Genomic DNA, 15,118 nt, shown 5'->3' on the forward strand with positions numbered 1-15,118 from the left:
TTAGAGAGCAAAGCCAGATGAGGGTCTTCCATTTAGAGAAATATTCCTTATGGGCGTAAGTTGACACCCATCTCACTGAAGTGATCATACCAAACTGATGGCAGGTGTCTCCTGGTATGATACATTCAACAGAATATATTATCACCTGCATTCCATTCCTATCTGAAGTGTTTAACATAAGTCAACACGTGCAGGAACAGTCTCATATTTCCAAACTGAGCCATATTTTGCAAAGTAACTGGCTTAGACCCAAAAAGTCAGTATCATGCTTGGCAAAACAAAGATTGGTAGCTGTTTAAATTAAGGAAGACTAAAGTGACATAACAGCTAAATGCAATGCAAAATCCTTGATTGGATCCCTGACCAAAACAAAATAGCCAAAAAGGATATGATTGGGACAATTTTAGTATGGACTATATCTTAAAAAATAGTGTCAGTATTACAGTTCTTGAGTATGACAGTTGTTTTATGGTAATCACATATATTTTACAGAGTTCCAGGTATGTATGTAAATTTTTTTCAAAAACTTTGACAAGCTTTAAGTACCGCTTCATTCTGTATGTGTTTTGAGAAATACTTAAAAAAGATAAATATGTATATGTTTCTGTCCCATTTGTTTCCCTTTGCTCTCTCACCAGAAGTTTTTTTTTGTTTTTAAAGATTTTATTTATTTATTTGATAGATAGAGATCACCAGTAGGCAGAGAGGCAGGCAGAGAGAGAGAGAGGAGGAAGCAGGCTCTCCGCTGAGCAGAGAGCCTGACGAGGGGCTCAATCCCAGGACCCTGGGATCATGACCTGAGCCGAAGGCAGGGGCCTTAACCCACTGAGCCACCCAGGCGCCCTCACCAGAAGTTTTTAATTGTATATTTTTACATCAGGTTTCTGGTCAGATCAGGTTTCTGGTCAGATGCAAATATTAATACTTTATTCCTTCTTCAAAAACATTAGTGAACATTATTTCCTTGGATCTTTTATGTCCCTTATGTAGCTGAACTTCTCTTTACTGATACTAGGGATCACGTTGATCTGTGAAGCCTAACTTAAATGATGACAGTCTGCTAGTTGTACTTCCAATGAAAGGTGTTCTTAATCAGTTCATCACATCATCTGGCAGAACTTTCACAAAACTCACTCACCTAGGTATGAAATATCCCTCAAAATTATTATTATTTTTTTTAAAGTAGGTTGCACGCACAAAGTGGAGCTTGAACTCATGACCCTGAAATCAAGAGTTGTGTTCTCTACTGACTGAGCCAGCTAGGCGCCTCTCAAAATTGATTTGATAAGAGTTGAACTTAAAATAATTGAGAATTGTTTGGGTACTTTAGGGATTTTACATAGCTAAAGCTACCCAGTATGTAACTCTTTTGTTACATATCTCTAAAGCTATCTTTATAAAAATTACAGTTTAACACCTGCTTGCAATGTTCCATGATACTCACCGTTCACTGGAAGTTTATTTCATTTTTGCAAAGATCTAATTTATTAGAAAAGGTTTCCTTCTGGGGTGCCTGGGTGCCTCAGTTGGTTAAGAGTCTGCCTTCAGCTCAGGTCATGATCCCAGAGACCTGGGATCAAGTCCCGGATGGGACTCCTGCTGCTGCTTCTTCCACTCCCTCGATCATGTTCTCTCTCTCTCTCTCAAATAAATAAATAAAATCTTTTTTTTTAAAAAAAAGGCTTCCTTCTGGTAGGGGCAGGAAGGTCAGTTTTGCCCTTTGGGGCACATTAAATTTAAATTCTGCCATAATCCTCTAAATTTGTGAAAATTCATACTCTAGTCTTTTTTCACTTAGACATTGTTCTTTCTTTCAGATGTTCTTTAAATATCTTGGTTTTATACTCTTGAATGTTGATTTGGATATTTGTCTAATTGGAACTATATTCCTTTATCTTTTGTGGAAATTTTGTTTGCAGGCTCTTTTAGAATGAATGTTTTATCTAAAATTTTTAACTTTTTCTCCCATCCTCCCTTGTGGCTCTGTAATTGTGGTTGCTCCATACCTGCAGAAAATTTCAGAACTGGGTTTTAAAATGGTGTTTGGAGACTTTTGCTCTGTGGTGATATTAGGAGTGTTACGTATCTGGTTTTGGGATTATTGGATTGCTTGCTTAGATTATGAGAGTATTTCCCCTCCCTCACTCAGTAACTTTCTCCACCCTATAGCTTCTAGCAAGGCTAACTGTACCAAGCAGGTGTGCCCTGCCCCAGTGTTTGCCTTATGAGTCTTGCAGGGCGCCTGGGTGGCTTAGTCGGTTAAGCATCTGCCTTCGGCTCAGGTCATGATCTCTGGGTCCTGGGATCGAGTTCTGCATTGGGCTCTCTGCTCAGTGGGGAGCCTACTTCTCCCTCCCTCTGCCTACTCATGATCCCTCTCTGTCTCTCTCTCTCTCTCTCTGTCAAATAAATAAATAAATAAAACCATTAAAAAAAAAAGAGAGCCTTGCAGTGCAAGACTGGGCAGAGTTGAACTTGCAGTTCCACTTAATACAGTCTGTAATCCTAGGCTGTCATTGCCTTCTTCCACATCCAGAATTCAGCAGGCATGTGCCTTAAGCCCCACTTAAAACTTGGGATTTTGTGTACCTTTTCAAGGGCCCAGAAAGATGTATTTATGTCATGTTTGATCCTAGGTATTCCTTTCTGGTTATCTCTTCTATATTTATCTGTGTTGCTGTGTAACTGGAGCAGAGGTTATGTGTCAAAGCAACGTGGTTACGGTTTTTAGACTATTTGTATCTTACGGGTGAACACTCATCTAATATCCTCACTTGACTGAGAAGTCTGTTATTCCTGACCAGCCATAATCTTAACCTTGCTTGTCTAGGACACAGCAGCCCCAAACTGAATTATCTTTTTTTGGTGGCATCCACCTTGTATTTTGACTTTAGATTGAGTTTGTATTTGGTTAAAAACTACTAGTGAGGGGCATCTGGGTGGCTCCGTGGGTTAAAGCCTCAGCCTTCAGCTCAGGTCATGATCCCAGAGTCCTGGGATTTAGCTCCGTATTCGGCTCTCTGCTCAGCGGGGAGCCTGCTTCCTCCTCTCTGCCTGCTTCTCTGCCTACTTGTGATCTCTGTATGTCAAATAAATAAATAAAATCTTAAAAAAAAAAACCTCTAGTGACATTTATAGATGCTGCTGCTGAGTAAATGTATCTTTCTCCTCCTGATCAGCGTTATCAGCAACACCTGGGAACTGGTTGGATATGCAGAATACTCTTGAATTTATAGTTTCCCATGATCTATAGGTGATTCATTTCATATTTAAGACCTATTCCACATTAATGTAGGTTAACTATTATTAAGACAAGCTGAGATCATAGGATGTTTAGATATTAATTTTCAAGATTTTTAATGAAGGTAAAGATGAATCTAAATTTTCTGTTAACTGATTCATTAATATATTTTGCATGAGTGACCTTTTGTCTTAGTCTAAAATTATGGTTAAATATTCAAGACTGGCTTTAATTTGAGTTTATTTTTATTTAAAAGGAGGAAGAGACATCATCTCCTACTTTATAATAGTTTCACTTATTTAAAAAATGAATCAGATTTTTTTCAGAATTTTTTTTCACATTCATTATGGCTGAGCGGAATAGTAAGAAATAATATATTATCTTTTTTTAAATTAATACATAATGTATTATTTGCTTCAGGGGTACAGGTCTGTCAATCATCAGTGTTACACAATTCACAGCATTTACCATAGCACACACCCTCCCCAGTGTTTATAACCCAGCTACCCTATCCCTATCCTGCAACCCTCCAGCAACCCTCAGTTTGTTTCATGAGATTAAGAGTGTCTTATGGTTTGTCTCCCTCCCAGTCCCATCTCGTTTCATTTTTTCCCTCCGTGTCCCCCACGGCCCCCTCCCCTGCCTCTCAAATTCCTCATATCAGAAGGAAATTATATTTGTATAATTGAAATTGTTAAACATATTTTGAAGGAGTATTTATTTTGTTTCCAGGTAGCGGTTTATTTATTTATTTGTTTTGAAAAAGATTTATTTATTTTGGAGTGAGAGCAAGAGTGCCAGTGAGCATGAGCTTGGGGAGGGACAGAAGGGGAGAGAGAGAGGGACAGGCAGCCTCCATGCTAAGTGGGGAACCCAGGGATCTGACATGGGCTTAATGCAGAGCTGGGCCCGAGACACAAGGGGCTCAATCTCAGGATCCTGAGATCATGTTCTGAGCTGAAATCAAGAGTCAAGAGGCTTAACCCCTGACTCACATATGCCGTCCTCCAGTTAGTAATTTAAACGGCTTCATGTTCTCTCTGGCATTATTTTTGCAACACTTTTTTTTTTTTTAAGCTATATGATATTGTCTTTGCATTTATTTCCTAGGGATGTCCTTTAACTCCTTTGCCTCCAGTTAGTATTGCTATTCGCTTTACGTATGTACTTCAGGATTGGCAGCAGTATTTTTGGCCTCAGCAACCTCCAGGTGAGATAATTTAAGAGTACATTTAACTTACTGAATATAAATGGAAAAGAAAATATATTCAGAAACTAAACTTATTTAACAGTGTGTTTCCAGTATTTTAAATTTGAAATATTTGTGATTCATTCTGAATGCAGTATTGCTGATTTCATTGCCTTTATCATTTTTTTTTCTCTTGAAAAAAGCTCTGAAGTTTGTTCCAGAGACAGCATTACTCTATATGTGACAATCTGTCTTTGAAAGCTAACATTATTTATAAAGCATTCCCCTGCTGTGGAACATCATGTGCTGCAAATTAGTATGTAGTGAATGATTAAAATGTCTGTTTTTAGACTGTAATAACAGAAGCCACCCTCATAAGCTGAGAACCTTATGGAAAGTAGAGATTGAAGAAGAGTGCTAAATAAGGAAAGCAGAAAAGAGAGAAAAAATTTGTATATACACATATACTTATGATGGGTAGAGCTCTAGAATATTTTACTTTAACTTGCTTTTGATGTGATTAAAATCAATTTACCTGCTTAGCCACAAAGCGGTATATACTAATATACGGATTCATTCAGTAATCATTAATTATTAGCCTATAATGGGCTGATGTTTGGACTGTTGGTGTAAACAAGACATTACCTAAATTGTAGAAAAGTTCACTTTATGAACATATAGCCTAATTAAGTGAGGGTTTGGTTCCTGGTGTTTCTCTCACATTGAAGTATAATTATATTTAAGTATATCTAATAAGAAATGTAATACAAACTTATAAATAATTACACAGATTTTACTAGCCTGAAAACATTTTTCACTCTACCTCCCTCAGAGAAAAATAAATCAGAATAAAACAATATTCTTTACTGTTTTTGTTCCAAGTAGTTGGTTATTTATAGGATGGAAAATTGGTAGTTTTGGAATGATATTAGAATTAATGTAGTACATCCTTAGCCTTTGGTAGTTATATATGCTGTCTGTATTTTATTTATGTACCACAGAATAATTTGAAATTCTAATGTATAATACAAGAACTACAACTAAAGTATAGCAAAGGGAAATAAAAGCTAAGCTGAGAATTAAAGTAGAAGAAAGACTCAAATGTTCATTTTGGTAATTTTAGTTTCCAGACAGTGTCCTCTAGATAATTTTAACCAGCTTCTCAGTGAAAGTTTCAATTCCTGCTCCTTTTCTTTTTTCAAAGACTACTCTCTTATTAGTCAATTTAATACTTTTTTTTTAAGATTTTATTTATTTATTTGAGAGAGAGAGACAGTGAGAGAGAGCATGAGCGAGGAGAAGGTCAGAGGGAGAAGCAGACTCCCCATGGAGCTGGGAGCCCGATGTGGGATTCGATCTCGGGACTCCAGGATCATGACCTGAGCCGAAGGCAGTCGTCCAACCAACTGAGCCACCCAGGCATCCCTTATTAGTCAATTTAAAATATGTCCCAGGATGATACAGTCTATAGTGATATAAGAAGAAGCCCAAGAGCCAGAATGTTAACATTATAATTTTGATTGCCAGTAAGGCCTCTTTCCAATTCTTTTTAAAAGATGAACAAGATATTAATCATCTTCTTCACTGATTTGAAGACTATAAATTTTTACTATTTTCTCCTATAAAGGAAAGAAAGGAATTTGAACATGTAATATGGGACACACACTGTGCTTGACATTTTATATATTTTTTCATGTAATTATCACTTATCTGTGAGACAGGTGTTAATGTTTCTTAGAGAATATATGTGTCTTAGAGAACGTAGGTAACTGGCCCAGGGTTACATCATCATCAAATGATAAAGTTTGCTTTCAAACACTGGTCAAACTCCAAATCCCATGATACTTTCATTCCACACTGTTGCTTCTGAACTTTGTGGGGGGTGTGGTGTTTTGTTTTGTTTGTTTGTTTGAGAGGGAGAGAGAGAGAAAAGAGAGAAAGAGAATGGAGGGTCAGAAGGGGAGAAAGCATCTTAAGCAGGCTCCGTTCCCAGCGTGGAGCTTGCCATGGGGCTCAGTCTCACAACCCTGAGATCATGACCTGAGCTAAAATCAAGAGTCGGATGCCTAACTGACTGAGCCACTCCTATGCCCCACTTTGGAACTTTTAATTGAATGAAAACTTTTGCACAGTTATGGTCTAGTAATAATTTTTAGCTTATTTATAAAATATGCTTTTTTACACATTTTGAAGCTCTTAAAAATTCACATCTTATGATAAAGCTAGTCATTGCAATTTTTACTATTATAAGGATTCTTTAGTTGGAAAAGTAGAATGATATTGACTTGAGAAAATTTACTGAATCAAGTAATTGAGACATATTTAATGACTAATTTTAATTTAGTTAGGTTGTAGATAATTGTCAGACATGATTTAGCAAATCTGGGGAATATTCATAACTTAATAATAGACTTTAATTTGTAGAATTCCCATTATAGTGCAAATAATGAAAAGCAACCATCTGAATTATTTCAAAGAGAAATAAATCTTTTTGATGTCTTTTAGAAGTGTTTATTAATTCTTTAAGAGGGGTGGAGCTAAGAGAGGTGGAGCTAAGGGGAGTGATTTACCTGCTACATTCTCCTCTAATCTCAGATATTATTCATAACAGAAGGGAAATTCTTTGTAGAACTTTAAATATTTCCGTGTATTACCAACTGAAATAAAAATTTATTAATGATAATTAATTTGCTATTCAAAAATTATTGACAGCAAAACTGATGAATGTAGGTTGGTGATTGAATTTTTTAATACTTGAATAATCTTTCTTTTAGATTATATTAATCACATTCTTAGAAAATGCAAAAAAATTACATGATTAATATTCTCTCAAGCATTATTTAAGGAGTATTTCAAAAGGGTAAAATATAGAATGCTTGGCTTGAATGAAACACTGTACAAATAGGAATTAATTGTTCTTTTATTATAACATTCTGTTTATTGTAAATGCTTGTATTACAAGCAGTATAGTTAAAGACTGTTTGCTCTCTAACTTTCTGTGTATTCTCTTGATAGAGGCACGTGTAAATCTATGCTTTCTCAAAGAGCTAACCTAACTAAATTAAATTCTTATTTCTTCATTTTTTGCTGAGTAATGGAAAATTACTTCTTTTGTTTAGATATAGATGCCCTTGTAGGAGGAGAAGTTGGAGGCTTGGAGTTTGGCAAGTTACCATTTGGTGCCTGTGAAGATCCTATAAGGTGGGAATTTCAATCTATCATTTGAATTATGGGACTTTTTTTTTTTTAAGATTTTATTTATTTGAGAGACAGAGCACATGTGCAGTGGCAGAGAGGAGGGGCAGAGGGAGAAGCAGACTCCTTGCTGATCAGGGAGCCCAATATGGAGCTCCATCCCAGGACTCTGAAATCATGAGCCAAAGGTAGATGCTTAACTGACTGAGCCACTAAGGCGCCCAAGGACTGACTTTTTAAATTCTATTAATACTGATTTTACTGTGCTTTGTAGCCTTCTGGAATGAGTATAATACCAGAAGCAGACCTACACCTAACAATCTGTCCATTTGTTGTTTTTCCTCTGTAATTTAGAAATAAAAGACACTTTTAAATAATACATAAAATATGTATATACCACTTACTGATTATTCTTTATAGAAGTGATTCTTGGCCTGCTTTTTGGGAAACATTTTATATATTGAAAAGCACAGAGAATGTCATATATAACAAACTTTAATGTATTCAAAATGGAGAATTAACAAATGTTTACATCTTTCCTGACCATTTTTTCCAAATGTACAAATTAAGGCATAAGTCAAACATCTTAGGTTACCCAACTGCTTTTCTAGAAGAGCTACTGAACTTGAAGAAAATTTTGCTTTATAAGAAAATGTAAGACTTGGAAAATTTAATCACTGAGAGCAAAATATTTGGAAAATATAAATAGTCCTGGTTCAGAAACTGTCTTATTTGTTTAAACTGTTTGGTTAATTAAAAAATATATACACACACATCCATACCTTCTTTTTTTTTTCTCTTTCTTCCTTCCTTCCTTTCTTTCTTGGTATCAAAAATGTGATTATTGGTCTGGTTTCCCACTCATCTTGATTCAGGGTGCTTTTAGTGCTGATTCTGTCTGAAGGAGCATCCTCTGTAAGCCTTGCTTTTTCTCCTGTAGGTTGGCAAAGGACAAGCAGCAGCCAATGCACAAAACTGTGCTTGGCTAAAGATCTTGGTGGTTTTTGTAGGCTCGTGGGCACTTCATGTTCATGAAGTAGGAATTTGAGCTCTGCACCAGGCACCACTTCTTGTGCTTCCGAATCTTCTCTTCCAGGAACGAATGAAGGAGGTTCTATGCCAGTGGCATGTTGTTGTGGGGAGATTAATCACGTCCACAAAGGGCAGACATACATTCTTAATACTCTTACATAGAGGTGTGAGACGAACCATGAGAGACTGTGGACTCTGAGAATCAAACAGAGTTTCGGAAGGGAGCAGGGTGTGGGGATGGGAGAGCCTGGTGGTGGGTATTAAGTAGGGTATGTATTGCATGGAGCACTGGGTGTGGTGCATAAACAATGAATCTTGGAACACTGTAAAAAAGAAAATAAAATTTAAAAATACTTTAAACTTAAAATCACTCAAGGAAAAGATAAAATAAGTATCTTTTGTAATATTTATTATATGTGGTAGACACTATGATGAATTAGGAAGATATAGAAGTAAATAAAACATTTTTCTGGCTTCTTGGCATTTATAGTCTGATTGAAGGAAATGGACAAAACAATCATCTAAATAAGTGTACAGTTACAAGCTGTGGGTACTTTGAAGGAAATGTACAGGTTATAATAACATTAAAATGAGAAACTAATTTGGATTGGGATACCATCAGGAAAGTGTTCTGAAAGGAAGTGTCTCAGTTAGGGAGGATTTAGCCAGGCAGAAAGAGAGAGAACTACCTTTGCAGGTGGAATGAAGAGCCTGTGTAATTGCAGGGAAGAGTTTGGCGAGTTTATCAGAGGATAAAGAAGGTGGCCATCATGGCATAGTAAATAAGGGAGAAATGGTGTATTTGTGGCCCTCCAGCTGGTTCATTCATTAGATCCTGCTTAGAGAAAATTTTAGGGAGAGAGAATAAAATTAACCAAGTAATAGAAATGTGAAGGAATTAGTAACTAAATATTTCTTAATTTTAAATTGCAGTGAGGAATCAGCAAGAGAAAAAGATGATCGAAGAAGAGTACAAAAATAATTTGGGGGTGAGATGGTATATTTGGTAGACCATTTAAATCACATGGTGGTTAGCAAATGCTGTGGTCATGCACAGTGCTTTTGAAAAGGAATCTTTGATGGTAGAACAGGAAATGAGGCATTTTTCAGTGTCCTCTCCTTGTCAAAGAAGTTGTTCTGTTGTTAGAAGGTGAGGAGAGAACATAGTCATAAAAGTTTAGGAACTAAATCTGAGGTTAATACCTAAATTATTTCAGAGCTTAGAGTTTTAAACTTGTAATCATTTATGTCCTTTTGTATCACGTATTGTCTAGTCATTTTATTACCTTAAAAATTTGTTTTATTATGAAAGTAATAAATTTATGCTAAGTAAGGGAAATTTAGAAAACGTGAAAAGAGGCAAAAATCATATATTTGCTAGTCATGTTTCTTAGTTGTAAACTATAGTAGTCAACTGTGACTAATTCAGGCAAAAAATCCTCTTACTGAAGAGGTACTTGGTAACACAGAGAGGTTTAATCGGGACTCTTGTAGGATCCAGCTCAGAAAATAGGCTTGAGTCAATGGTGGCTAATTGTCCAGTTATTATTATTATTTTTTAGTTGTCCAGTTATTAACCAAGGTTATACTATATTGTTATAAATTCTGGCCCTGTTATTACAGTGAATTCTAAAATGTGGAGTCCAGACTGGAGTTGCCAGTCAGTTGAGCACCACTGAAGATCAGAGAAATAAGTAATTGGTTCTTTTGGCTTCTTTATTCTCCAAACTTTACTCTCCAAGCAGTGGGTTCAAAATCTCAACAGGGGAAAAATAAAACCCTCACTAAATTGATAATCCCACTATGCATAGATGGTCACTGATGACAGCTTGCTGTCTGCAAGACTCTTGAGTTCAGTGATTTGCTAGGAGGACTCACAGCATTTAATTGTGCTCATGGCTATAGTGACTACATTGAAAGGATATAATGTAAAAATCAGCAAAGGGAAAATGCACGTAGGGTGAGGTCCTGAGCCAACCAAGGACCAGCTTCCTTTCCCAGTGTAGTCGCTCAGGACCACTTAATTCTCACAGCAGTGAATTTTGACAACATGTATGAAAGGCTTTCTACTAGGGAAACTCATTAGAGGCTCAGGGTGTGGTGTGTTTATCTGAGGCTGGTGACTTAGGCACTCTCTCCATGTACCAGAAGGAAGGCAGGTGTTCAGCATAAACCATATTGTTTGCACCAGTAGTTGGAGGCACAGTGAGCTACTCTTATCAATGAATGATAGGAACCCCCCTGAAATCTAAGCTCCCAGAAGGCAATCCAAAGGAGAACCTTGTAGGTTGTCCTTTTTTAAGTATCAGGTCTGCTATGATAACTCTTTCCTCGATATGTTTGTATATTTTATAAATGTATGTCATCCTCTCTATGTTTGGTGGCTTGTTTTCTTTATTTTACATGCAAACTTTTTGGAACTTAAAATTTATCTATATTAAAAAGTCAGAGAACTATGACCTGTGGACCAAATCTGGCCACTAGCTCATTTCTGTATCGCTTTTACATTTTTGGGGGTTTAGAAGAAAAAACCAAGAATGTAACAGAGACTACCTGGTCCCAGAAGCCTAGAATATTTGCTCTGTGTTTGTTCATAGAAAATGTTTATTAACCTCTGATCTATAACATGTTTTTTTCAAAATTGAGATATAATTCATGTACCATATTCACCATGTAAAGTATACACTTCAGTGGTTTTGGTGTTTCCAAAGTTGAGCTATCATCATCCTTTTCTAATTCCACAACACTTTCATCATCCCAAACAGAAACCCTTCACCTCTTAGCTGTCATCTCGCTGATCTCCCTAGGATCTTGCCTAGGCCATCCAGCTCTAGGCAAATACTAATCTACCTTCTTTCCTTATGGATTTGCCTGTTCCGGACATTGCATATGAATTGTGTTATGCAGTATGTGGCCTTTTATATCTGACTTCTTTTACTTAGCAGAATGTTTTTCAGGTTCGTCTCTATTGTAGCATGGTCAGTATTTCATTACTTTCAATTGGCATGGAATATGCCATTATATGGCTAATACCACATTTTATTTCTCCATTGATCAGCTGATAGATATTGGGGTTATTTACACTTTTGGGCTATTATGTATAGTATGTGTTTTTAATGTCTGCAAGGCATTAACTTCATATGGGTGTGCTGCTGTTTGCTAATAAACTAGTCGTCTCCTGTTTTACTGCATTATAAATAGCATCACTTTTAACATACTTGTATGTACATTTCTGGTATTAGAACACATTTCTAGAAGTAGAATTGCTGAGTCAGAGGATATACATATACTATTAAAACTTTTGGATCTATTTTATGTTTTATTTGTTTTAGTGAACTCCATTTAGCAACTACATGGCCTCACCTGACTGAAGGTATCATTGTGGATAATGATGTTTATTCGTAAGTATGTTAAGAAGAGTATACTGAGATTCAAACATTTCAGTAGAATAAATTACCAAGTTTGGGTTAGCAACTTTCCCTTTTTCTGTCGTTTTCTAATTAGGTTGGTTGATTTTTTATTTTTAGAGGTCACTTCTTAGGCTGATTAGACATGTATTAGAGATGTATTTTAAGCTGTTGACCCTGGGAATGTGATCTTTAGTTCAGGGATAATGTACAGTTTATCATTTTTTAAGTTTTGTTTTAATTCCAGTTAATTAACATACAGTGTTCTATTAGTTTTAAGTATACAACATAGTAATTCCACACTTTCATACATGAACCTGTTCTTATCACAAGTGTACTCCTTAATTGCCATCACCTATTGAACCATCCCTCCTACCCTGAACAATCTCAGTCTTACTTTGTTTTAGCAAAGGTATCTTTAAGCAGGGATACAGTGCATAATTCTGTTGAACTTTTCTTAGCTAGTTAGAAGCATTTGGTAAAATATTTTGAAGAGGTAATGGTCATTAGAATATGTAGGAGTAATATTTGAACTTTAAATGTCATAAATACTGAAACATCCTAGTCATATACTCCTGTGCAATGGAAACAACTAAAAAATTATAGCAAACAATATCTAGGAAGAATGTGGAGAAAGAGGAACACAATTTTAGTACCTTATCACACATGATGCAGAACAGTGAGAAGTAAGACACTTTTTTTGTTGTAATTAAAATAAGTGGGTTGTATTTGTTGATGATAAAAGTAATATGAGCATTCTTAATCAGAAAATAAATGGGTTGTATTTGTTGATAAAAGTAACATGAGTTTTTTTAATCAGATAATTTAGACAGATACAAAGAAGGAGATAAGGACTGCATGCAATCCTATTACTTAAGAAATGGCCAGTTAGCATTTTGGGATGTATACTTTTTTTTTAATTGAGATGTAGTAGGCATGTAACATTATATTAGTTTCATGTGGACAACGTAATGATTTGGTATTTTGTATGGGAACACATTTTTTTTTTAAGATTTTATTTATTTATTTGACAGATAGAGATCACAAGTAGGCAGAGAGGCAGGCAGTGAGAGGAGGAAGCAGGCTCCCTGCTGAGTAGAGAGCCCGATGTGGGGCTCAATTCCAGGACCCTGTGATCATGACCTGAGCCAAAGGCAGAGGCTTAACCCACTGAGCCATGCAGGCGCCCCTGGGAACACATCTTTTTAAAATTTAAATTTATTGATTTGTTTTATTGGGTATGAATCTTTACATATTGTGTATGCTAATAAATAAAGATCTGTGTTACTATTTTTAAAATTGCTGCATAATCCATTAAGTGGATGTGTAACCTATTTAGTTGAGAAAATAGGGCACATTTGATCTTGTACAAATTTTAGTAGTCTCTGTTTTTACTGTTAGTGTTATAAAAAACTGATTAAGATCATTGTGCATGCTTTCTTCTCATTTTTTTTTACTGTTTTCTAAACTTAATTGTTTTATTAGATTATCAGTGTTGCCTGTTCAGAAAATTTTTATATGTGGGTTTTGATTATTCTTTTTTTTTTTTTAATTTTATTTATTTATTTGTCAGAGATCATAAGCAGACAGAAAGAGAGAGAGGGGAAGCAGGCTCCCTGCTGAGCAGAGAGCCTGATGTGGGGCTCAATCCCAGGACCCTGAGATCATGACCTGAGCCGAAAGCAGAAGCTTTAACCCACTGAGCCACCCAGGCACCCCTCTGTTTTGTTTTGATTGTGGTTTTTCTTTTTGTGTTTTTTTGTCTATAAACTTTGATTTCTTAAGATTCTGGGTTTTTTAAAACTTATCCAAATGGCCTGATCATCTGAATAACAGTAAGTTTAAGGGAGGCAAGATGGATTGCTTGTCCTTTTATATAATTAATTAGACTGAATTTTGATAAATTAATGAGTTGTACATTGTCATATAGGATCTTATATTTGATTTGTTTTGTATTTTAGTGATTTGGATCCTATTCAGGCTCCCCATTGGTCTGTTAGAGTTCGAAAAGCTGAGAATCCTCAGTGTTTGCTGGGTAAGACATGCTTATGGTCCTTTCCTGAAATTATGTTCCTTCCCCACCAGTTTGCCCATCTTCCAAATTAGGAAGACTGAATGTATTCTTTATACTTTATTTCACCTATCAAAGGGTACTTTTTTTTTTTTTTTTAACATTTGTGATCTTCTTGGGAAATATCACTAAAAAAGAAAACAGCAGTGAATCCTAAGTCTTGAATAGCACTAGCAGGATTTCTTTCTTGTCTTTTAGTTTTAAGCAGTCTACAGCTCAGAATTCCCACATATTTTCTCATGATCTAAGTTTTATTCTTCTAAGGCTTTTACGTCACTCCCTTTTTTTCTTCTTGTGGCAGTTTGCATCTTCCATTCTTGTTAGTGTAGCACTTTGTGCCTTTTGCCATCCTCTGGAACTGTGGTATATGAAGGGAAGAACACTGATTTTGACAGTCTAATTAGAGCCCTTCCATAGAGTTGTACCATATCTGGAAACCCATTTTCTGATAGAGGGAAAGAGGTGTAGAGGATCAAGTGAAATACTATAAATAGAAATAACAAAAAATGTTGATTTGCCTTCGAGTTAATGTTATTAAATCCCATGTTTGGCATTTCTTTCTTTTATTATTTTTGTAGATGTGTGTCTTTCTCCTCAATGAGTCTTTCCATCTTTTTCTCTCATATTTAGTATATGCGAAGATAGTTCATTTCTGTTTTCATATAAGCCACCTTCACTCCATATAACCTGATATATTACCATCCAACTAATGGAGTTACTAAATATTTATTGATGACAGTAATGATGCATTTCTCTAAAGTATTATTTTCTTGGGTTCTTTAAAATTCATCATATGCTATTTATTAAATGCTAATTAGCACTTGCCATTTTTGCTAACTACATAATGGTGAATACGAAGATGTATAAGGTAAAATTCCTGCCATTGGTGAGTTTGTCTTGGGGTATTTTTTAGGGAGACAGTGGAGGGTTAATATCAAGAGTTTAAGAATTGGTTAGACCTTATTCTAAATCCTAGGTCTGCC

General features: G+C 35.7%; 1 protein-coding gene across 2 annotated transcripts in view; it reads left to right on the top strand.

Moving 5' to 3' along the window:
- RAB3GAP1 (RAB3 GTPase activating protein catalytic subunit 1) overlaps positions 1–15,118 on the top strand; it is a 116,604-nt gene that overhangs the window by 57,962 nt on the left and 43,524 nt on the right. For both annotated transcript variants that reach the window (XM_082689315.1, XM_082689314.1), the window contains exons 8-11: positions 4,352–4,451; positions 7,550–7,631; positions 11,990–12,058; positions 14,026–14,099. In XM_082689315.1, coding sequence (XP_082545441.1) covers positions 4,352–4,451; positions 7,550–7,631; positions 11,990–12,058; positions 14,026–14,099 — 325 coding nt within the window. The remainder of the gene's footprint in view (positions 1–4,351; positions 4,452–7,549; positions 7,632–11,989; positions 12,059–14,025; positions 14,100–15,118) is intronic.

Source organism: Mustela nivalis (genome assembly GCF_964662115.1).
Source record: "Mustela nivalis genome assembly, chromosome: 11".
Taxonomy (NCBI): domain Eukaryota; kingdom Metazoa; phylum Chordata; class Mammalia; order Carnivora; family Mustelidae; genus Mustela; species Mustela nivalis.